The 25,259-nt window shown below is 41.5% G+C and overlaps 1 protein-coding gene across 1 annotated transcript in view; it reads right to left on the reverse strand.

Moving 5' to 3' along the window:
* LOC109687846 (uncharacterized) overlaps nt 1-19,319 on the reverse strand; it is a 43,343-nt gene extending 24,024 nt beyond the window's left edge. Inside the window, exons 1-5 of the mRNA XM_020165976.2 lie at nt 19,150-19,319; nt 16,936-16,987; nt 7,487-7,628; nt 6,643-6,732; nt 2,971-4,395 (exon numbers count right to left, since the gene is read on the reverse strand). Of these exons, the coding sequence (XP_020021565.2) occupies nt 2,971-4,395; nt 6,643-6,732; nt 7,487-7,628; nt 16,936-16,950 (1,672 nt within the window). The 5' untranslated portion in view covers nt 16,951-16,987; nt 19,150-19,319. The remainder of the gene's footprint in view (nt 1-2,970; nt 4,396-6,642; nt 6,733-7,486; nt 7,629-16,935; nt 16,988-19,149) is intronic.
* Between the last annotated feature and the right edge of the window lie 5,940 nt (nt 19,320-25,259).

The raw sequence follows: 25,259 nt of genomic DNA on the forward strand, positions 1-25,259 counted from the left end.
TGGTATGGTGGCGGCACCTGTAATCCCAGCTACATGAGCCAGGTAAGAGGATTGCAGTGGGAGGCTGGACCCGAGCAAAAATGTAAATGAGTAAAACGAGTACCTAAAACACGAGTAAATCTGAGGGAATGGCTCATGTAGTAGAGCATTTGTTTAGCAAGCAGGAGGCCATGAGTTCAAATTCCAGTAATGTAACAACAAAAGACTTGGTCAAAAAAGTGAAGATGACTATTGTGAAGTCCAGCACATCTGTTACAGGCTGCTACCACTTTAATATAATAATTTGACGTGTGATAGGAGTTACTGTCACCATCATGGCTACAAACTCTGTGGTATTTATCAAGTGCCAGGAAATACTGGAAGAACTGACCTAATTTACTGACTCTTTGATGCAGATTCCATTATTTCTGTTTTGAACAGGAAGAAACAGAAGCCTAGAGAGAGGGAGAAGGGAAGTCATATACTAGGTGGTAGAGCCAGGATTTAGTGTTTGGTCTGTTAATGGGCTGTGCCCACCTCCCCATCACAGATAATGCAGGGGCTGCTCAGATGCACAGCACTCAGCACACAAATGCATGGCTCTGCTGCTACCTCATGGAGGATGGGGACTAAGAACCAAGGGAGAAATTCACTTCCAGACATTGCTATTCATTGAATAGAGTGAAACCAGTACTGCTGATCACAGCTGTGTAAGCTGATTTAAGCTTACACTGTTAACAGGATATGGGAGGCTGAGGCAGGAGGAGCTTCGAGACCAACTTGAGCCTCAGATCTGTCTCAAAAAGGATTTTTAAAAGGTAATAATGACAACATTGATATACATTAGCAGAAAAGTTTATAATGCAATACTTTCTACTTAATAGACTTAGCAATACATAAAGCTAGAGTGACGTTTAATGGGAAAGTCCTACCAGCCAATGGTTGGATATGCCGTTTCCCCAAACCCTCCTGAGCTGCATGGAAGCTACGTTATCATGCAGTGGTGAATGTGCAAAAGGTGCAGCCTAGCGAGGTACTTAGGACATGGAAGACGTAACCTCAAAGACAATCAATGCTCACCTTACAGTTAGTTCCCACAAGAACAGGTCATGACAAAACCATACATGTGGCACGGACACAGCCAAACCAGGAAGCTGAAATGAAGGGACCACTTCACATTGGACTTTCTGTGAGAAAAATCCTGATGGCAAATCTTGCCAACTGATTGGCATAAGTACTCAGATTAGTAAAGGTACGTCTGTGAGGGCAAAGATTCTGTCTGTCCATGAGCTGCTGCGGTCCACCACATGCTTCCTGCCATGATGCTAAGCCTCGCCACGGGGTCAGAAGCAACAGAGCCAAGGACTGACACTGTGAGCCAAATCATTCCTCCCTTAAGTTGTTTTTTCAGTGATTTTCTCATAGCAACTGGAAAGTGACTAACATGGAAATAAACCTGTTCTCATAAAATAGTCTTGACAGAGAATGGAGTATATAGTAATCTAAATCACAATATTATGCTAGGGATATGTATTTTGTTCCCTTAGTTGTTCTAGGCTCCATTAAAGAAAATTCCTATCATAAAGTACTTGTAAGCATAACCTTATATACTTGAGGGGCTGCTCTGTGTTTTGTAAGCTGTGTCCCTGCCTCTGAACTGTGGAGTCTAGATGTCAGCAGCACCTCCCAACATCCAGAAGGGACAACAAAAATGGCTCAAACACAGTCAAATGTACCTCAGCAGGCAGTAGCTCCACTCACATCTCATTAGTGGTATACAAATGTTTTATATATTTGAGACTGTAACATTTGTATTTGAAAAATCTAAATTGATATTATACACCATGGATACTTTTCCCTTCACTACAAACTGACACATACAAAAAAATTTTTGTTGGTAGTGGAGTTTTAATTCAATGGTGTCTGTCACATTCACTTAGTAGACAAGTGCTCTACCACTTCAGCCACACCTGCAGCCCAAACCACGTTTTATAGAAAGGTTCAACATGTAGGTTGAACATAAAGGTTCAAAATAGAGGATTACTTTACTCTCAGTGTTCAGTGAGATAGCCCTTCCTGATAAAGGCATTTCCCCATTTTTTGGGGGAGGTGGTGGTAGTGGTACTGGGATTTAAACTTAGGACTTCAAGCTTGCTAGGCACACAATTACTACTTGAGTCATATCCCAAGCCTTTGTTTTTTAGTTATTTTTCACATAGGGTTTCAGTTTTTGTTCAGGGCAATCTGGAACACAATCCTACCTATGCCAATCATGGAGCAAGGGCTACAGCTGCATATAGCTGTGTTGACACCTGGCTCATTAGATGAGACAGGGTCATAGAACTCTTCCCATGATGGACTCAAAACATAATATTCCAAGCTCCACCTCTCAAATAGCTGGGATTACAGTCATGAGATACTACTCCCAGGTCCCCACATTTCTTTAATTCTCCAAGATGACCACGCAGGATTCTCTTCTGTATGAATTTTCTGATAAACATGAACTGAGTAAGTCTCTCAGGAACACCTCCTAAATTCATATGAGTAAGCAACAGTGGCTGAGTGCTGAAATGCACAGACCATACATAAAATGGTTCAACAGAGTAGGTATTTTTTTTCTCACATGTAACACATGGGTGGTGCTGGGCTAGTGGTAGAAAGTCCTCTGTTCTCTTATGTCTTAAACCTCAGTGATTTAAGACACCTATGGCTTCCATCCTGAGACAGGGTGGACTGCAATGCGGTCATTGTTACATTACAGGCCAGAAAGTAATGTTCATCACTCGTGTCTGAATCTCCAGAGAGCTGTGAACTGTTTGCCACAGTAAATGGAGGCAGAGAAAAGCTTGTCATATACCAGAGGAAAGAAAATGGCTTTTGGAAGACTCATAGCTAGTCTCTGCCATACAAGAATTTTCCAACCTGTGAATTCTATGTTTCCTGAGGTTTGAATTCTGAGAAAGCTCTTCTACCTTCAAAAGACTCCACTCTTGTGAGTGGTATGATGCCTGCTGAGGTGTGATTTCTGGCCAAAGGTTTTCCCACATTGATTACACTTATAGGGCATCTCCCCAGAATGGATTCTCTCATGCTTAGTGAGGTGTGACTTCCGGCCAAATGTTTTCCCACACTGATTACACTGATAGTGCTTTTCCCCAGTGTGAATTATCTCATGTATAGTGAGGCTTGACTTCTGGCGATAGGATTTTGCACACTGGCTACACTGATAGGGCTTGTCACCAGTGTGAATTCTCTCATGCTTGGTGAGTTGTGACTTCCAGCCAAAGGTTTTTCCACAATGATTACAATGATAGGGCTTGTTCCCAGTATGAATTATCTGATGATGGGTGAGTTGTGACTTCCAGCCAAATGTTTTTCCACATAGATTACAATGATAAGGTTTCTCCCCAGTGTGAATTCTTTCATGTTTAGTAAGCTCTGACTTCCAGCCAAAAGATTTTCCACATTGATTACACTGATAGGGCTTCTCCCCAGTGTGCGTTATTGCATGGTCAGTGAGTTGTGACTTCTGGACAAAGGTTTTTCCACACTGATTACATAGATAGGGCTTCTCCCCTGTGTGAATTATCTCATGTCTATTGAGGGTTGACTTCCGGTGAAAGGATTTTCCACACTGACTACATTGATAGGGCTTCTCCCCAGTGTGAATCATCTTATGCATAGTGAGTTGTGACTTCCAGACAAAACTTTTATGACACTGACTACATTTATAGGGCTTTTCCACATTGTGAATCATCTCATGATGGTTTAGGAGTGACTTCCAGCCAAATATTTTACCACACTGGTTACACTGATAGGGCTTCTCCCCAGTGTGAATCATCTCATGTATAGTAAGGTATGACTTCCGGCGAAAGGTTTTACCACACTGATGACACATATAGGGCTTCTCCCCAGTGTGAATTCTCTCATGTTGGGCAAGTTTTGACTTCCAGGCAAAGGTTTTGCCACACTGACTACACTTATAGGGCTTTTCCCCAGTGTGAATTATCACATGCTGGGTGAGTCTTGACTTCCAGCCAAAGGTTTTCCCACACTGATTACACTTATAGAGCTTCTTCCCAGTGTGAGTTACCTCATTCTTGGTGAGGTGTGACTTCTGGACCAAGAACTGTCCATGTTGATTACACTGGTAGGGTTTCTCACCAGCATACCTCCTCTCAGGCCTACTAAGGAGATGTGTTTTCTGACATACATTCAACCTCTCAGTTTTCACTCCTAAACAGTCTGCATTCTTTATGATCAAATTTGAAATATGGTTGGAACTCAAATGAAAGGCATGTGCTAATATAACCCTCTCCTCAGTTGATGTATTGTTCCTAGTGATTCCAGCTTCCTGCAAATGTCCATCTTGTCTTTCCACACTGGTCTCAATTATGACATCCACCTTCTGGACATCTAAAATGAGAAAGAACACAATAAGCATATACATGAAACACATGAGCATTTCTATGAAATGTGCATGTGTAGATAAAGGAGGTTCTTCCCTAACTACTGGCACAGGATTTCTTAAAAACCACAATAGGTATTGGCTTATAAGTAGTTTTCTTCCTCCTGACATCAAGTAATAAATGACACTGACAGATTTTATATTGTTGAACTGTTTTTTCTTACACCTTTAATTTTAAAGGAAATTAAAATTTTAAAGGAAGTAGTTGGTTAAAATACTCACCTACACCCTAGTCATGGTTTTCCATGGAGTGCTTCTCACCTGCCATTTCTTTCCCCTATTCTTTTCCTCTATTATTTTGGCAATCCTGGGGTCTCCCACTCCTGTCCTTTTTTATTATTCTACATTAAACACTGCAAAAATTTTCAGGACCAGCAACTTGCATAATAGAAGTGATATCCAACTGACAGCCACCTCAACAGGAACATGCTTTGGGACAGCAGTTTGCATCTACATTTTTGTTTTTGCTTTCTTCTTACCTGGAGAATAACTATATGTATCTAGGGGGCTTTTCAAATATAAAATGTCTTCTTTCTCATTTTAGATGAAAACAGATTCCTACAAAGTCCTAATTTAACCTCACTTACTGTTTCTCATACTTCTCATGAAGTTTTTTTTCTTCATACCACCCTGGACACCCACCTTTGAAACCCACCATCTTTATAAAGTGTTTTTCTGGCTCCTTCTAAGATCAACAGACCTGGCGTTCTCCCCCAAATTCCTGGTAAAGGCAGCCATGCTTCATAACGAACAGCTCCTGAACCTGAATGTTGTTATCTTGTGCACTGTTTTCTTAAGAATGAAGTCTTCTGAACATTTCTCTTCTTTCTTGTTTGTAATGAAATCACTAAGAGAAGATGGGAATGCTAACTTCAAACTACACTCCCAAACAGAGATCTGTGCTCTTGAACATGAAACCCTTCGTTCACTCAGACTTTGGACCAAGAATGTCCTGTCTCCTCCCAAATGCAAACCAATGTGCTGGATTCTCCAGTTTCATGGTGTCTGACCCCATGGCTCACCAGGCTAACCCTGGACTTTTCTGATTTCTTATCAATTCCCTAAGTGAACTGCTCTGAAAGTTTAAATACCAGCTTCAAGCTCCAATTTTCAAACTTTTGCTTCCCAAAGGGATGTAGACTCAAATGTAGATCTTCATATTCACTTATTATTTGTAAAATTTTGAAAACAGGAACCAAAACTCAAGGTATACCCAGGTAAATGCTTAATAATCCCACCACCAATGAAGCCCATTGTTACAGTATGAGACCAGCACACTCAAGGCCCTGGGTTCAATCCCCAGCACAGCAAATTCAAAGAAACAAACTCCACCAAAGACTGTCTTCTCAGACCATCCTTCCTAAATGATCACAAATCAAGTTTCTTTTTCTCACATTGATTCATTATTGCTCATGTTTCTTATTTAACTACCTAAAATATATTACTTCCTTGTTTTTCACTATAAATTCGATGAAAGAGAAATTATTTTGATAATTTTCTTCATTATTACAACTATTAAATTGCCAGTGCTTAAAACCAGCTTCAGTACAATGTGAGAAGCATAAATAATTTATGAATAAATGTCAGACAATACAAGTCCACGAGAAGCTAGTCATAGTGGCAGACACCCATCTCTAAGGAGGCAGAAGCAGGAAGATTGAGACTACAGGAGTCTGTCTCAAAAAAAATTTTAAACTATGTGCTAGAGGCTCACACCTGTAATTCTACATAAGTGGGAGGGTGAGATTGGGAAAATATTGGTTCGAAGCCAGCCCAAGGCAAATAGTTCACAGGACTCTACCTCCAAAATAACTACAGCAAAATGGACTGGAGGTTTGTGTCTCAAGTGGTAGAGAAGCTCAAAGCCCTGAATTCAAACTCTAGTCCCATGAAAATTAATTAATTAATTAAAAGTAAATTAATTTTAAAGAATTCATGAGGATAGAGGGTGAGGCAAATGAGAACACTGAGAAAGTAATAACAAAGAAAAATATCTAAGAATGGGGATTAGATTTTGGATAAAGGTAACAATATACATGTGAGAGCCCTCCCTGGACACAGTAATGCACAGGTGTGATGTGTTTAAGTTCCTCAGGTCTGCAATCTGGAAGATAACCTGGTGAAATCACGCAAGATGGCCAATATCTGCTGAGCTCTCCTTGCATGGCCTCCCCACCCAGAATGCACTGACTGACCTGAAGGGCTCTGATTTGGGGATTGTGCCATGCATGGCTCTGCTCCTTGCTCCAGCCTGAAGATCAGCTCAGGTTTGGTGACGCATTGCCCTGTTCATGCAAAACAAGGTAGGATTTTGTCAAATGATTAAGTCCAGATATTTTCCCCACTATCCCTTTCTGCAACAATGGACATGTTCTGGACCAGTGGTGCCAGGAGCTGCTAGTCACTGTGGTTATCAAACACATGAAACAGGACTAGAATAACTGTAGAGGTACATTTAAAATTATGTTTAATTTCTTTTTCTTGTTTCTTTTATTGATATATTACCCTGTTATAGTTGTACAGGGAGGTACACTGTGACATTTACAAAGTAATTGCAATATATCATAGTTAGATTCAACCCCTCTATCATTCTCCTTTATCCTATCTCCCCCCATTCTCAGAACTGTTGCAATAGGTCTCACTGTTCTCTTTTCATACATGAATACATAATACTTTTACCATAGTCACCCTCCTTTACCCTTTTCTTATACCACAAGAGTTCTTTTACCTTTCATTCCTTCCTTTTTTTAAAAAATTGTTTCTTTATGATGGTTATAAAGGGAATTTCACTGTGACATTTCCTATACATATATGTATTATACCCTGAATTGGCTTATCCCCTCCATTATAAATCAGACTCTTTGAAGCTAGAAAAACCCCAGCTTTGGCATGGTGCAATGAAGGCACACATGTGAACTTTTCATGAGAGAGAGTGAAGAATTGAGTTCTTCATGGACTGAAACTGTGCACCTATAGTTTTCATATATTTACTAAGAATGCAGCAGTTGCTCCTGAGGGCTATAGGGCAGTTTCACTCACCCAAGGACACCAGGCTGCTGTAGGTCTCAAGCATCACCTCCCTGTACAGGGTCCTCTGATCATTGTCCAGGTCCTGCCACTCCTCCCAGGAAAAGTCCACAGCCACATCCTCAAAGGACACCAACTCAGTCACTGAAATGTACTGTCATTGTAATAATTTAATAAGTAGTAAATAGTATTAAAATATTATAACAAATTTTATCTCACACATCTAAAAACATCCTTACCCCTAGGGAATAAAACATGAATAAAAACAGGACTGGTGGTACATGGCTATAATCCCAGCACTGAAGAGGATGAAATAGAAGCACTGTGAGTTCAAGGCTAACATGGGCTACATAGAAAGTTCCACTCTATTTAAAAAACAAATAAAATAAAATTTTGCTTCTTCAAGGAGCTTATGATCTGGCATGAAGAAGCCATTAAATATGAATAAAAACCTATAACCTGTTAGAGAAAATGACTTACTGCCTCAGCGTAAATGAAGTAGGTAAGGAGGACACACACTTCTATTTTGCATGATGAGTCTGCACTTCACTGAGAAGCTTAGGTTTCTTTTCAAATGACTAATAAACTAAAAGTATGCACACAGGCATCACAACATTTTCTCCCTGCCTCCAAAAGATTGCTGGTGTTTGCTCCAAGCATCTCTGCCATTTCCCAAACAACAGGTGTAAACAAGAGGTCAGGTGAGAACAGGTGAGCAAACTGAGCAGATCTACATTCTAACACCCATCCCTGGGAGGAGAACTGGAAAAGCTTAAGGGAGAATTAAAGAGTGAGAAATCAGAGTGAGGTATCAGATCACAGAGAAGAAGTAAGACTGCAGAACATAGAGGTAATCTTCATGGAGAAAAAAGAAAAGAAGGGCAGGAACAGAATTTGATAAGGATTTGTTGAACGAAAACAAAGATATTTTACTTCCAGATGATCTGCTTGATTGTCAACACTTAAATGCTGGCACCATAACATGAAATTTGGAAAAATGGAAGAACACAACAGCAGGCCTGGTGCTGCTAGCTCATGCCTGTAAACCTGGTTACTCTGCAGGCAGAGACCAGCAGGATCCAGGTTTGAAGCCATCCCAGGCAAACAGTTCATGAGACACTATCTCAAAAATACCCAAGAGACACACACACACAAGAACTACAACAACAACAACAAAAAAAACCCCAACAAAACAAGAAAGAAAAGAAAATAATCAATATAAAAAAAGGGCTGGCTGAGTACCAAAACGGTAGAGCACCTGCCTAGGAAGCACCAGACCCAGAGTTCAAACCCCAGCACCACCAAAAAAACCAAGTCCAACAAACTGACGTAGACTTGAACATTCCAAATTTGGAATGTCTGATACCACATTTATGGAACAGCCAACTACCAATTACATACATGATTCCAGAGTTCAGGAAAGAGATGTAAGCTGAAGATAAAATAATTTGCTAAGTAACAGAATTTTAGTGCTGCCAAAAGTAATCACAGTGAGTGAAATGCATAGTCTTTAGATAAGGAAATAACAAGAAAAGAACATAAGGAAACTAGTATTTCCTGATAGAGGAAAAGAAACAGATTACAAAGACCAAGAAAGAATTTTCAGAGTTCATACCAAAATAAAGAAAATCTCAATAATAAGAACTCTGAGGCTTTCATGGTAGGTGCATGCTTGTAATTCCAAGACATGGGGAATTAAGGGAAGAGGATCACAACTTCCAGGCCAGCCTGGGCTACATAGTAACACCCTGTCTCAGAAAGAAAAAGGGAAAAAGGAGCTCCACTAACATAATTAAGCATATTCATATTCTATGGAGACAAACTGTTTCAATGATTCTCAAAGACATTGAGAAGGTTCCTTTTAAAATTCGACCCTAGACAAGACATGGTGGTATACACCTGTAATCCAAGCACTAAGGAGGTGAAAACTGGAAGATCAACAGTTTGAGGCCAGTCTAAGCTACCCAGAGCACAAAAGGCCAGTATGAGGTAAAGAGGGATCATGCCTCAAAAACACATAAATAAATGAAAATACAAGTACCATCCTGGTATCAGTTCTGCTTTAGTAAGGATATGGAATGCCATACAGGACTAGGTGTGAAAGGATAGGACTCGGTCCATGGTAAGACAGGCGGGTGGTGGAATCTTTAAGAGGTCATGGAAGGCGTGCCCTGTAGTAGATATTGAGACCTAGCCAATTCTTATCTCTCTTCCCCTTCCTGGCTATGGGGTAAACAGCTTCCTCTGCCATGAGCTCCTGTCATGATGTACTTTTGGGCCTTGCACAGGCTCAGAGGCAATGGAGCCAAGCAATAACACACTGAAAATTCCAAACCCAACACACAATGTAAATCTTTCCTTCTGTTAAGTTGATTTTCTCAGGTATTTTGTAATAATGATAGAAAGCTGAAAATCATAGGAAACTATCACTCCATCCAAAAAATCAAATACAGAGCTGAAGAAACTCCAAATACAACAACTCATCCTTTATCCAAAATAGAGTAGAGACAGAGCATACAGCAGCCAGTCTGTGTCATTTTATTATAGTAGCCTTAATAGAATAACACAGTTTGCCCTCCCTGATACCTTACCATATTACTAAATGTACTATTTTCAACCATTTCTTTCATTTGGCATGACATGTAGGCTATGAAGAAAATATTTCAAGGCATATTAAAAAGCAAAAACTGCAATTTGAAGTGGCAGAGGATGCATCAGAACCAGACATGGCATTGTCACAAAGCAAACTTTCAAATAAACCAAGCCTTGTATGCACATATGAATAATAAAAGAAAAATGAAAAAAATAAAAATAAAAAAAAAAAAAACAAAGCAAACTTTCTTTAAAAACTCTGATTAAGGCATTAAGGAAACTAATGGATAAACTACACACAGCATGCCAGGACAGGTGGGCAAAATAAACACCAACTGGGTATGGCTACAAGAATTTCATTTAAATGTAAACACATATGCCTGGCTCACACCTGTAATCCTAGCATCTGAGGCAGACATCAGGAGAATCAATGTTCAAGGCCAACCAGGCCAAATAGCTCTGGAGACCCTATCTTGAAAATACTCAACACAAAACACAGGTGGCAGAGTGGCTCAAGTGGTAGAGCACCTGTCTAACAAGCATGTGGCCCTGAGTTCAAACCCCAGTACACCAAAAAAAATAAATAAATAAATACAAACACATACGAATTAAAAGGAAATGGATGGAGACAGGGTGAATGTGACCACAGTATATAACATGCACATAAGTGTATGGAAATATCACCTTGAAACACCTTTGTGAAATTAACATACACTAAATAAATGTTTATTTTAAAAATAAATGGAGAAAATATATTATGGTACTACTAATCAAAGGAAACCAAGGGCTAGTGACATAGCTGAGTTGTAGAGCTTGAGCCTGGAACATTACCAAGAAAGGGGCATTAGGTAAAAATGCACTGATCAGTTGTGCAACACATAACAGTTCTGAGCTTGTATATATCTAACAACAGTTTCTGAAACTATGGGAGACCAACATTATTAGAAGTATAAGAGAAAGATGAATCCATAAGTATAACTGGAGACTTCAACAATCCACTCTCCAAAGTAGACAGACCCGCCAGCCATATAGTCAGTAACGACATAGCTCAATTCAACAAAAGGATTATACTAGTGCAGTAATTGGCATTAATAAAATCAATGCTTCCATCAATAGATTATACATTCTTCCCAAGAGCACATGGACAGTCACCAACATAGGCCACCTTCTCAGCCCTAAAATACACCTGTACAGATATAAAAGACTAGACAGCACAGAGTGTCTGCTTTCAGATGAGAGTAGAACAAATAACAAAAAGATAACTAAAAAACTCTAAATATGTATAGATTAAACAACATATTTACAGACAGTAAAAAAAAGAATTCTCAAGAGCAATTTTTAATTTTGAACTAAATGAAAATGAAAGCACATTTTATGAAAATCTATAGGATGCACACAAAGCAGTGCTTAGAGAACAATTGATGGCAGGAATGTGTATAATAGACAAAAACAAGAATTTAGAATCAATAATCCAAGTTCCTACCTTAGGAAAGTATGCAGAGAAAATAAAAATTAAAACCAGCAAAAGGAGAAAAACAGTAAGAATTATAAGTGGAATCAGTGAAATTGAAACAGAAACTCAACAAAGAAAATCAATAATGGAAAAAAAAAAAGGATCCTTAAAAACATTAATAAAAAAATAGAGAAGACGAACCAATTTGGGGCTGGGGGGTGGTACCACTGGGACAGGGGAGGAGGTGAGGAAAGGGTGTGGAAGGTTGAGTACAGTGCAAATACTATGTACTCATATATGAAAATAGAAAAATGATACCTATTGAAACTGTTCTAGCTATGGGAGAGGGAGAATAAAGGAGAATGATGGAGGGGGTGAATTCAAATGATATATTTGATATATTGTAAGAACTTTTGTAAATGCCATAATGAACCCAACCCAGAACAAAAAAGAAATGAAGAAAAAAAACCCAACATCCTGGCTGAAAAAAGAACAACCATCAATAAACTTCCTAGTTCTTGTGCCTCATGCCCAGCTCCTCAGGAGACAGAGATGGACAGGACCAGTTTGAGGTGAAGCTGGAGGCGGTAGCATGATCCCAGCTACTTGCAAGGTTGTAGGTAGGAGGACTGCAGTCTGAGGACAGCCCAGCAAAACCCACTAGTCCCTATGTGAAACCTGAAGCAAAAACGGCTTGGGGGCATGGTTCAAGTTGCAGAGAACCTGCCTAACAAACATTTGTCTGTACCACCAAAAAAAATATCAATAAAATCCTAAGCATACAGTCAGGTTATGAGAAAGTAAAAGAGAAAGGCTACAAACTACTAATAACAGAAATGAAAAAAGAGTGTCACTACTTTTTCTATGAACATTAAGAAAATAGGACAGGAACAACATGAATAATTCTATGTTCACACATTCGATAGACTAGATAAAATGGAACAATTTCTAAAAGTCACAATTTATCCAAATTCACAAGTCAGAAACACAGTGTGAACACATTTCTATTAAAGGAATTGAGTGCTAAAAGAGTGGCTCAAGGGGTAGGGCACCTCGCTGGCAAGAACAAAGCCCAGAGACCAAACCCTACCAGCACACAAGAAAGAAAGAATTCAAGAAACAATGAATAACCTTTCAAAAACAGGAAGTACAAGGTCCAGAGGAGTTCACTGGTAAATTCAACCATGCATTACAGAACAAATTCTCTCAATTCCCTACAATCTCTTCTAGAGAACAGAAGCATAATCAATACTTCCTGATTTATTCCCTAATGACAGCATTACCCTAACACTGAAATCAAACAAGGCTGGTGGAGTGGATTGGAGTGGTAGAGCCCCAGCCTGCCAAGTGTGAGTCCCTCAGTTCAAAAACCAGTGCCGCTGGGATAAAAATATCCAGAAAGTCTCAATACTTTGAAATATCTATGAGTCAAAGAAATATTCACAAGGGAAATGACAAAGTATTTGTGACAAATGTACACAGTTACCAATGGCTTTCTGGAAGACTATAGGAACCACTAGTCCTCTCCAATACTTCCCTCTGTAGTGGAAATGTGAGCCTTGAAATCTGCCCAGATTCAGTAACTCGGTTGGCCAGTGGAACATGAAAAAAGTGGCATTTGGGGACTTCAGAAGTCATGCAGCTTCACTAGTCTCTCATGGAAGACTAATTATGGGGGAAGCCAGTCACCAGGTAGTACATGCAACTATTCTGCTACCTCGTTGGTGCAGAACCACATGGAAGTAGATGTGCTTGTGGACAATCCCAACAAGTCCCAGCAGCTCCAGTGCTAGACAACAGTGAGTCTACTCCAATGCAGCAACTGTAGGGATTTCAGATGACCCTCCTCAGTTCTGACTTCACGTTATCTGTGATGAGCCAGTCACCACAATCTCCCTAAATTATTGAGCCAAGGCAGTAATTGTATCTATTCACCACAATTTGGTGAATTATTTTTCCTTTTTGGCAGCACTAGGGTTTGAATTCAGGACCTCATGCTTGCTAGGCAGACACTCTTACTACACCTTTGAGCCACTTCACCAGCACCTTTTTGTTTTTGTTTTGTTTTTGGTGATCGATTGTTTTCAAGATAGGGTCTCAGGAACTATTTGCCAGGGACTGGTTTCAAACCTTGATCCCCCTGATTACTGCCTCCTGAGTAGCCAGGATTACAGGTATTTTGCATAGGCACCCAGGTAAGCAGAGCTTTTATAGTTGGGATAACTAAAATCTAGAAACCAGGAGAGCTATGGGAATAAAAATTTACAATATGCAGCACTGCTGGGAAACCAAGCAGAAGTGTAGCCTGCAGGATTCCTAATGCAGGCTGGAACTGAGTCAGGACTCTTGGTGAGTTTGAGGATAAATGTTTCATTGAAACCTGCAGAAAAAGTCCTGTGGATCACAGACTGGAGAACAGTCAGCAAAATGGCTACCTTTCACAGTATGGAAACCTAACAAGGAGGCTCACCATCTCAGGGTCTGCCCAAGCAGACTTCTGGGAAGAAGGTGGAAAGGATTTCCAGGCCTGCCTCTAAGAAAAAATGAGAGTAGAGAGATGAATTGAAGACGACCATTCAAAGTCCAGTTCACTGGCCTTAGAGAACAGAAGGCCAGTGAACAAGGACCTGCAACAAGGAGTGTGTGAGAGGCAAGGAGAGACAGCTTCTGTCCAATGGATTTTGGTACACAGGAAGAATACTCTTGAAAAAAAATTGATTACATTGTATTATTGCCTGTGTCCAAGGAGAAGAGAAATGAAAAGTAGGGACAAGTAGGGGTGTCACTCAGTGGTAGAGTGTATGCGTAGCATTCCTGAGGCCCAAGATCACCACACACACACACACACACACACACACACACACAGGTAAAATGAAAAGGGGGCCATTGGATACTCAATTTAATGTGAGCAAGAAGCAAGCCATAGGTGGAAAGTTCTTAACTGCAAACTGAGGCATTTCTTAAGGAAACATAACATCAACACAGAGAAAGGCAAGAACCTAGAAAGCAGAGTGAAGAAGCATGAGCACCTTTTCTATAGACAAGGACTAGGCTGTAATCAAAACACTGGTGCAGGTGCTTAGTGGGAATAAACTCAGATCAGTGTGTGCAGGGTGCCTTCCACAGCCCCAAGTCCAACACATTCATGCCACTCTCCTTACAGTGTACGAGGTATGTACAGATGAGATAACAGACCACCATGATGTAGGGGTCAAGGGCTTACAGGGTTAATGTGAAGATCTGCAGGTGAGAAGATCCAAACCTCCTTGGAACCAAAACTGTGACAGGTAACAAACAGTAAGTTCTATTTAAACCCATACATTTTTGAGTTTGAACATGTTAAACATCACTAGAGACCACACCAAGTACCTTAGATTGAAACATGGAGTTTGGAGAATTAGATTTAAGTTATGCTCAAAATCAGTGACTGGTAAAGCACATTTCACAGCTATGCTCTCTCTCAAAACACAATTGTGAATTTAAAACGTTCAGCTAATGAAGTTATCACTTTTTATTCTTATCCAACTGTAAAAAAGTTACAATCCATAAACATAGCCATAGCTCATGCAAACATCCATTTTTTGTTATTTATTCTTAAATAGCTAAAATAGATTTTAAACACAGTTTTTAAAGGAGTTTGTATACATGACAGATCCTTTTGAATTACAGAAAACTGTATATTAATAAAACGTACAAATACAGTCACCAAGAAACTTATATAATTAAGTTAGAAACAATTTTTGCTTCTAGATTTTATTTTTTGCATGTTTTTTCATTGACCTTTTCTGAAATGTGTTCCACTAACTCCTGAATGCTATCTTCTAGGGGATGCCTGAGGATGTCACCACATGTTCTGTTTACAGGCACTGTTCTGTGCAAATACACTCTTCAGGTTTTACCAGGATTGACATATCAGTTACCATTTGTATTCTTGAGCATGATCAGATCCTGTCCATACCTTACCTGTATGCAAACAGTAGGACAAAATGAAAACAATAAACAAAAGTTGACACCAAATGAGATTAGACCTGACAGAGAGGAGAGTCCTGGAAAAATCCCATTTTTAAGGGTTGGATCATGGTTGGGATGGCTGTTGTGCTGTATGTAAGGAAGTGTGAACTACAGACAGCTAGATCCATGCAGGAGACCCACTAAGTGAGTAGAATGAGTCCCAGGATAGAGCAGAAAAAGGAGAAGAATTCTGCACAACAGAATTTCATGAGAAAGGCTGTGACAGGAACTAACAAAGAATGTCAAGAAGGACACCACAAACATATCTTCAAATATGGCAAAATGCAATGGATGTGGACAGCAATTTAGGTTACAAATGGGCTTGTGAATAGCTGAACAAAGACAATGCTGAATGGACTAAAGGGCAAATGAGCAGTGAGTAGATCTGCCAGGAAATTTAACTTTGAACAGTCTGCACGTGTGCAGGTGGCTGACAAACTGGTAGTCACTGAACAAGCTGTGGTGAACACAATCTTCATATATTCCAGGTTTTATCCATGAATCAAATATGGCCTTCCAAAAGCTGCCTGGGACCATACTATATTAGCAACTCCAGAAAAATTTATTGAGAGTATTGCATTAGTACCACATAACCATTTCCACTGCAAAACAATAAAAGTACTACTTCCAGGTTGGTCATGAAAAACTCACTACACCATCTATGAAACCAGATGTTTTAGCCTTTGGTGAAGTTTTTATGCCCCACGAGAAGTTTCCATGCTCTCTTCTCAGGTAGAATTCAAAACATGTAACAAATGTCTTCCCCTTGTCATGGTATCAGTAAGACCAGAGATAGGGCCAGAAACAGTGGCACACACTTGTAACCCTAGATACTCTGGAGTCAGATATAGGAAGATTGTTGTTCAAAGCAAGCAAAAACAAAAAAGTTACCAAGACCTGATCTCAAAAACCAAGGTGGATGTGTTAGAGCACACCTATAATCACAGCAACAAAGAAGATTGAGGTAGGAGGATACTGGTCCCCCAGACAAAAACACAAGACCCTCCCTGAAAAGTAACTAAAGGAAAAAGGGCTGGAGGCATGGCTTAAGTGGTAGAGCACATGTCTAATAAGTACAAGGTGTTCAAACCTCAATAATGAAAGTCCAGAGACAAATCTGTACTCAACACAGATGTTTTATTACCTGCTTGTGGCTGGATGAAGTGGCTCAAGTGGTAGTGTCTGCCTAGCAAGTGGTAGAATGTGTGGCCCTAAGTTCAAACCCCAATACTGCAAAAAAATAAAGGAAACCCCCTGCCTACGTCTATAGTATGTCAACTCTATCTTATTTATGTGCATTACTCTAAAGCTGTTTTACTCTTTTCCACAAGTTCATTTGTTTTTACAAACTTCACAAAGCTCATAAAAAACTATGTAAAACTAAATGAAGAATAAACAAACTCACCGGAAATTGGTTCATTTTTTATTTCTCTTAGAAGCACATTCTGGAGGTGTACCTGAGAGAAGAGCAGACTCATGGGTCTACAGGCATTATTTGGTTCTGATTCTCTGCACAGAACTCTACAAGTTAGCTGGAAATACAGACCAAAAACCAAAAACAAACCCAAACCCTAAACTTCTCTGTAAAATAATATTCCATTATACAAGAAAAGGCAACAAAGACCCCAATGTAATAGAGCACCTGCCTAGTAAGTAAGTTTAAGGTCCTGAGTTCAAACCCCAGTGCCAGCAAAAAAAAAAAAAAAAAACTACAGACCCACAAGCCCATTAACCTATAGAGATTAAACATAAATTTATTACTGGGCCAGGCACTGGTAGCTCATGTCTGTAATTCTAGCTACTCAGGAGTGATAGGTAGCAGTTAGACATAGGTGGTGACCACAAGAGTAGATAGGGAAATTATATTATTTTAATAAAATTTAAAGGGACAGGCTCTGACATTGGAACCAGTAGAGCCAGAACAGCTAGCCCTCTGCCTTGTCCTTTTAGATGCTAACTTACAGGAACAGGGAGACAAAGAGGAGCTACCAGCTTCTGCTTTCCTTTTTGAGATGTTAAGGAGCTACAGGGATCCCTGGGTGGGTGGGGAATAGTCAAAGGAAAGTTCTAAAGCACACCTATTGTCTCAGTGTTTTGGGATGGATGAAGGTGTGATTGGATGTGATTAGGTAGGATGACCCTTTCCTGTTTTAATGGCCATCTCACCCACCCAGACCCACTATCTTTAACCAGCGGTATTCCTCCAGCTCTCCAATATAACACTTAAGAAATGGGGACCAGTTTTTGCTCCCATTTGCGGTATGGAGAATGGGAAATGTCTCTCTCTCCCGCCCCTTAACCCTTGCTGTCACTCTAGAGAAAACCAGCTTTCAGTCTCTTGAAAGTGTAATGCTTCCTAGTAAACCTTACTGTTACTTTCACTGAATCTTTGCATCTTGCTTCAATTCTTCTCCTGATGGACGGAAGAACTGAGGTAATTTCAGGACCATTTTTCCAGTAACAGGAGGATTGTAGTTTGTAGTCAGCCTTGGGTACAGTTCCAGAGACATTGCCTCAAAAAAATCCCATCACAAAAAAAAAAAAAAAAAAAAAAAAAGCTAGAAAGTAGCTCAAGTAGCAACCTGAGTCCCTGAGTTCAAACTCCAGCCCCATCAAAAAAAACAAAATTGCAATTGGGCTAATTAGTACATAATCAACTGACTCAGCAATAAATAATGATTCCCAGGTCGAGGCCACCCCGGGAAAATACTTCACAAGACCCCCATCTCCAAAATAACCAGAGCATGGGCCGGCAGGGTGACTAAAGTGTAGGAGTGCCTGCCTAGCAAGAATGAGAACCTGAGTTCAAGCCCCGCTACTACCAAAAAAACAAAATTAAAGAATATTTTAATTGTCTTCGATGAAAATGCACCAGGGGCCCACAGCACAATTAAATTTAAAAATTTTTAAAGTGTACAACTTAAAAAAATTCACCTGGGGCTGGATACGGTGGCACGTACCTTCAATCCCAGCTACACAGGAAGGTGAGGTAGGAGGAGGATCATGGTCTGAGGCTTTCCCCAGGCAAAAGCAAGCACTATTTGGGACATGGATCAAGTGGTAAAGCTGCTGGCTTCAAGGCCCTGAATTCAAAACCCACTACCGCTAAACAAAAAATTACGGTAAAAACACCCTATCTGAAAAAATGCCTACAAGCAAAGAGGGTTGGGGGTGCAACTCAAGTGGTGCAGTGCTTGCGAGTCCGTGTCCAAACCAAAATAAATGAATAAATAAATAAAATCACTTGAGCTGTACGACAAACTAATCACTGTCCAGAGAACTCCAGAAGCCACTCCCACTGCAATTCCTCCTCTCTTCATGGAGACATGCATGCTGCAACTCCGTACTTTGCTGATGCTCGTGCGTAACAAATGTACCTGGACCTTGGGGGCAGCGTCCCCGTGACGGTTCCAGGAGGCGCCTCCGCGTACCCGCAAGACAACGATCTGCGCTGTGCCACTGACGCGCCCTGGCCACGAGGACGCCACCAGATGTGACACGACCAAGTGAGGAAAGGCTTTGCTCCAAGGTGCGCCTTCCTGGCCGCACTCACACACATGGCCGCTGCCACTTTCCCTCCCAGCCCGGCTCGGCTCCGCCGGCCACCTGTGTCACGGACCTGCGGGACGACCACGTGCGGTTCTGCCAACACCTCCTCAGGGTCGCCAAGGCCTTTTCTCTCTCATCCTCTCAGGAACCTTCAGGAATTCGGCAAAAGAACTCAAAGACCCCGCCACAGCTTCCTAAGACCCGCCAGTCCCGGAAGTTCTGGGGGAAACTGAGGGGTGGGGCGGCGCCTGCGCAGAAAAACACAGAAGCGCCGCTCTCCTGAAGATGCTTGTGACCGGACTGCGTGAGACTACATTTCCCATAAGGTTCTGCGCAGCTCCCACAAGAGTAAGGGGCACTGTACTTCCTAGGAGGTCTTATTGCAAATAGACCCGGACCCACGTGATACCGGGAGGAATCCTACGTCTGTATTAAATCCTGCTCTCACCATCCAGCGCGTTGTGGGACAAATAGCTTAAAACTTTCAGCTTAAATGCTTTGGGCCAGAGCAGTGACCCGACCCTGTAATCCTACCTACTCCAGAGAGCGAGATAAGGATCGTGGTTGGAGGCCAGCCCTAGCAAAAAATTCTAGAGACCCCATGAAGGACTGTCTTGTGCCCTAGCTCATCCCTTTGCTGTACAGCGGATCCCCCGGGCTTCTGGCATTGGATTTCAGTCGTGGAAATTCCATGATGGACAACGTGAGGTTTTGACCTCAAAGAGCTCCTGCCGGGAGCTGCAATGGCATCTTAAAGAGAGGAAAAATGCACCACCCCGCCTAGCTGGGCCTTGGATCCCAGAGATTAAATTTCTGGCTCCAAACAATCTTTTTAAATAAGGGGGAGAAATTGTGAGGTGCTGGGGCAGAGCCTGGACTCAGGGAAAGGAAAATTTCAAGTAGCTAGGGAATTCATGGGTTAGCCTGTCATACTGCTGCCAAAGTGGTGCCTGTGTAATTGGCATCCACTAATTATGAATGTCAGAGGGAAAACTGTTGGCAATAATGGCACCGATGGATTTCGGTTCTTACTGTACCCTTAAGCTTCTGTTTCCCAGGGTCAAGGTCCTGCCTCAAGTCTAGCTTGAATCCTCCTTCTGCCCCAACCTCCAATCAGCATGAACCATAAGATCCTAACCAATCAGATCATGCCGAGTCTCACTGAGGGTATTTAAGCCCCCATATCTCTCTCTCTCTCTCTCTCTCTCTCTCTCTCTCTCTCTCTCTCTCTCTCTCCCTCCCCTCTCTCCCTCTCCCACCCCGCAATAAAGAATCTCTTGGCCAGATCACTCCTCTCCATGTGGTCACTTTGGGGCCTACATTTGCCTACAAAAACTAGCAATGCTGGCTATCTTAGTTTAGGATTTATTGCAGAAGACAACACGTGGGCTCTGGAGTCAGACTCTTGTCTTATAAGAGTCTTAAATGCATTGGGCCATTCTTTGCACAGATGAGCCTCAGTGCCAGGAGCTGCAAAATGGGCTTTAATAATAGTCACTACTGCTTAGAGTTGTTAGGATCAATATAGTATTTAATAAATGATAGCTGCTATTGGATGTGTTAGATTGAATCTGATGAAGTTGCCAATTTTTGCTGGGACCTGCATTGTTCACCTAATAGTACCAATGCAGGCTAAGTTAGGGAGAGACCAGGTCTCTTCTGACTTAATATAATATTTCAGGTTGAACATTTTTCTCCCTCTCTCTGAGCCTTCCTTTCCATGGCAAATATGTGCAGATTGTTCACGCCTTAGGTCAAACCACCACCCTAGCCCAGGGACCACCCAAAGTCTTCCCCACTCATTGATTTTTGGTGGTCAAGAGTCACTTAGGTTTTTCCTCTCCCATAGGTTAGCCCAGGTTTTTAAAAGCACCTAGAAACATGGAAAGCTCTCTGTGCTTCCACATCATACCTGGTGCACCATGGCCTCTTATAACATTTTTCTCACAGATTCAATCCCATCTGTTTCATAACCAAAATTCTCTGGCCACTTGAATCTTAGTCCTTACTTCTGCCTTTTCCATACTTACTAAGATAGGCAGATATCACCAGTTTTAATGGAGACGTAATCCTTTTTACTACAACAGTCTGCCCCTCTCCCACCCTGTCATACAAATTCTAATTTAAAAACAAATTTTTTATATAAAATAAAACATGGACTTGTACATTCTATATCCTTTGTCCAAGACTAGAGTCTCTAAATTTACATTAAAGGTTTGAGTAATAACAAAGGTACTGAAACTCCAGGTAAACTATTAATAGAGATAATTTAAAACATCCTCTAGAGGTAAATCTAAAGCCTTCACAATGTAAGAGCACACTCAGAATTAGTGTAGATTTTGTGTACATCTATTGTATGATCAACTTACTAGAGACAAAAATCTGATAGCTGTGACAGTAGTCACAGTAGCTGTGACTGAGACTGACTCAAAACACTTTCCTAGAATTGACTCTTGCTTCAGCTATCAAGCCTCCCAAAATCAGTCCTAAAAGAATAGAATGGGACACTTCCCAATCTGTTCCTCAAAAATTTTCAAAAAACTGATCAACATACTTGTGGCCATTTTGATACACTGGGAAACTCAGTAGTGAAGGTCCATCTTCTGCTATTAGATGGAAATCAAAGGTGGACTTGAGCAGCAAAGGTCAAAAAGTTTTATTCGCAGAGATGAGAAAGGAAAGACCACATGGGGTCATGCAGCAGTGAGTCAGGTTGGAAATCAGGTTTTATAGGTTTATTTATTGCCCAAGCGTGGAGATTTTGGCATGGACAGATGTTGAAGGAGAAGTGTCACCCTGGTACAAACAGATGTTTCTTGGGAAGGAGAAGGGGCATTTTTCCCCTTGGCTAATTGTCACCTTTTGGGAACACAGACCTCCCACAGTCCACTTTTCAAGTCCCGCCTCTCAATGATTGCCCTAACTGCTGTTAGGAACAGGGATGAAGAAGTCTATTCAAGGACTGCTTCCTGCTGAAAGAGGGCAATGAAGGCATACACGGAGTCAGGGTTGACCACCAGAGGGTTTATTGAGGGGACCACAATAGTAGGTCATTTTCATTTCCATCAGGGTCATCTGTAGTTTGATGGATTCTAGGCAAGAGGAAACAAACTTGACAGGTAAGTTTAAAATGCAAGGCACAAACATAAGTAAGAAAATAATGGCAAGTATAGGCCCCAGAAAGGGTAGCAACCATGTCCTGGAGGGGAGCCAGGATTTTATTTGATCCCATACCTGTGTGGATATCTGAGTTTTGAGGGACTGTTCTCAGAGCCACTTAGCCTATTGGAGAATGTAGTCTGCATGCTCCTCTACAATGCCCGAAGTGTTTGTATAAGTACAATAGGAAGTATTGGCAATGGCACCTACCCCTCCTTGTTTAGCCAAAAGAAAATCTAGGGCTTGGGGGTGGTCCATGACCACACAGGCAAGGGATGACAAAGACCTTTGCAGGTCCTTAATAGCAAGGCCAACCTGGTCTGAGGTGCCCTCTACCACTTTGCTCAACTGTTTTGCAGTTATGTGATTGGCAACCACTCCACAGCTTATTCCAGCTAGGGTTGCAATCAATGACATTATCCCTAAAACTATTAGAGTAACCTCTCTGGATCAAGTTCAGCTTGGCTCCTTTCTGTGGTCCTCATTCACCAGTGTTCACAAAGCTACACTCTGATGTAATTTTGCTGCTCTGTACTTTTACATTTCTGTTTCTCATGAGTTTTATAAGAAATGGGTTTTCCTGAATGATGACCACAGGTATTCCACCGTCTAGTACTCTACTTATATGTGGCTTTATTACAGCAGTGGACATGATGAGGTAGTGGGAATTATCCAAAAGCCTAAGGTAAAAGTCATTTCAGAGACAAACTAGGTTACTCCAATAGCAGCTAATGATTAAAAGGGATTCTGAACAGATAACACTCTAAGCTCCTTCATGGCAGAAATGCAGACTCTGTGCTCAGTGACCTTCAGACACTGGTGTCAGCAGGCCACCATTTTCAGAAGGACTATCAGGAATCTTAAGGCCACTGTTCTGTCCTAATTCTACAAGAATTCTGTAATTGCAGTATGATGTCCTGTGACCACATTGTGCTGAGAGTCAGAGATGGGGCATGGACATTGTCCCCAGAACTCTACTGTAGCATACAAGGGGTTTGTTTTTTTCCATGGTGACATCTCTCCGTTTTAGAGCCCATCTGAGACTCTGAGGGGCTGCTGATGAGTGAGTCAGATGTCTTGATGGTCACAGGAGGATGGCTGGCAAAACACTAAGCTCTTTAACACATGAATGTTTGGGGGGCACTTACCATCCACACCATAATACTGAATCTCTACCCTCAAAGGGTCAGATTCTTCTTACAATGGAAAATGCATTCAGTCCATCTGCAACAGTTCCCATAATTTTAACAGTTCCAGAGTTGCTCAGAAGTTCAGAGTTTCCTCTGAGACCCAAAGCAAACTCCTGGCTGTGAAACCCCAGAAAATCAAAAAGAAAGAAGAAATCAGACCAAAGCAAGACCAAAACCAAGCATGGCCAACAACAAACCCTATAGCATCAGGTCCAGCATCAGGGGTCACTGGTGCTGTGATCTTAGCACCAAAGATCTCAGATAGTCCTGTCCCTATGGCTTTGAGAGGTATAACCAACATGGCTGCTATTAGGCTGGCTGTGCTCACTGCCTGTGACCTTCCTTCTGTATATCATCCAGCTTCGTGGCAACTGACCTCCCGGAGTCTCAATGGCTGCTCAGGTTCACTCTCACAGCTTCACAATTTTACCTCTCAATGGCTGCTTGCAGAGACTCCAGCCCTATATCCTGCTTGTCTTCTCAGGTTTTCCTTGAAATCTCCATGGAATCCTCTATAACCCCATATTTCTTGCATTCTGCAGACCTAAAAGCAAGCATCATGTGGAGGATGCCAAAGCTGGCTTCCGCTCATACTGTACAGCCTGGGCCCACTTAAGCCTTAGCTTCAGCAGTCTCTGAGTGCCCAGATGGCTGACCATGGGAAAGTGAATTCCAGGGAGATAATTTCCTAGGTGGTCAGGGAAAGCAGAGAACCTCAGGCTTCTCCTCTTCTCTTCACACAAGAGTCTCCAAAACAGCAGGGCCACTATGGCTCACACCTGAATACTAGCTACTTGAGAGGTTGAGATCAGGAGGATCATGGATCAAGGTCAGCTAGGGCAAATAGTTCTTAAAACACCCACCTCCAAAATGACCACAGCAAAATGGCTGGAGGTGTGGCTCAAGCAGTATAGCAGGAAGCCCTGAGTTCAAACCCCAATCCCACCCTCCAAAAAGAAAAAGTCTCTGAAAGGAGCTTACACTTTCAAACCCTGGAGCTGTGCTGGGTAGGGTTGTGCTGATTCTTAAGATGCTCTCAAGGCACTTTCCAAAGTCCTGCTGCAAATAAATTCACTTACTCTTAAAAACACTAATCTCTGTAGCAAGCACCCCTTGGCTGCAACTTTACACATGTTTCTTTCCTGAACAAAAGGCAAGTTTTCAAAACTTTTTCTCTGGTTCTTTCTCCCTATTCTCATGTATGTGTGACTAGGAGCAGTCATCTATATCCATGCCATACCCTGAGTATTGTGCTGTCTTCAACTGACCACCATCAGATGAACTAGTCCACCTCCTACAAACTCAGCCTCAAACAAATATCAGGGAATAACAAAATGCACACAAGTTTTTTGCCAGATTCTCATTCATATGGCCTGTAGGCTGGTTCCCAACAGAGTCCTGGTTCCCATCTGAACATTGTAGTAGAACTTCGTGTCTGCTTTCCTATCAGGAATCTGGCCTTCAGAGTCCTCACCAGAATTGCCCATTAAGCTCATTTACAGTGTTGTAGGACTTCTCTAGCCCACATCTCCAAACCTTTCCCAATTCCTTCCCCAAACCAATTCCCAAGTTTCTGAGCCACATTGTCAGGTATACTCACACCAACGACCCTGCAACACTTAGCTGTCCAGTACACAATCATCAACTTACAAGGAGGGAAGTCACCATTACAGAGGTTTAAGTCCATGGTCAGCTGGCTCTATTGATTTTTGGACTATGGTGAGGAAGAACATTATGACAGGGAGTGTGGAGTGGAACAAATTTCATCCTTCATGGCATCTAAGAAGTAAAGAGCTTGCTTTTGTAACCAAGCTCCTTCCCCAATTCCCTT

This window comes from Castor canadensis, chromosome 16, assembly GCF_047511655.1.
Source record: "Castor canadensis chromosome 16, mCasCan1.hap1v2, whole genome shotgun sequence".
In the NCBI taxonomy this organism is placed as follows: domain Eukaryota; kingdom Metazoa; phylum Chordata; class Mammalia; order Rodentia; family Castoridae; genus Castor; species Castor canadensis.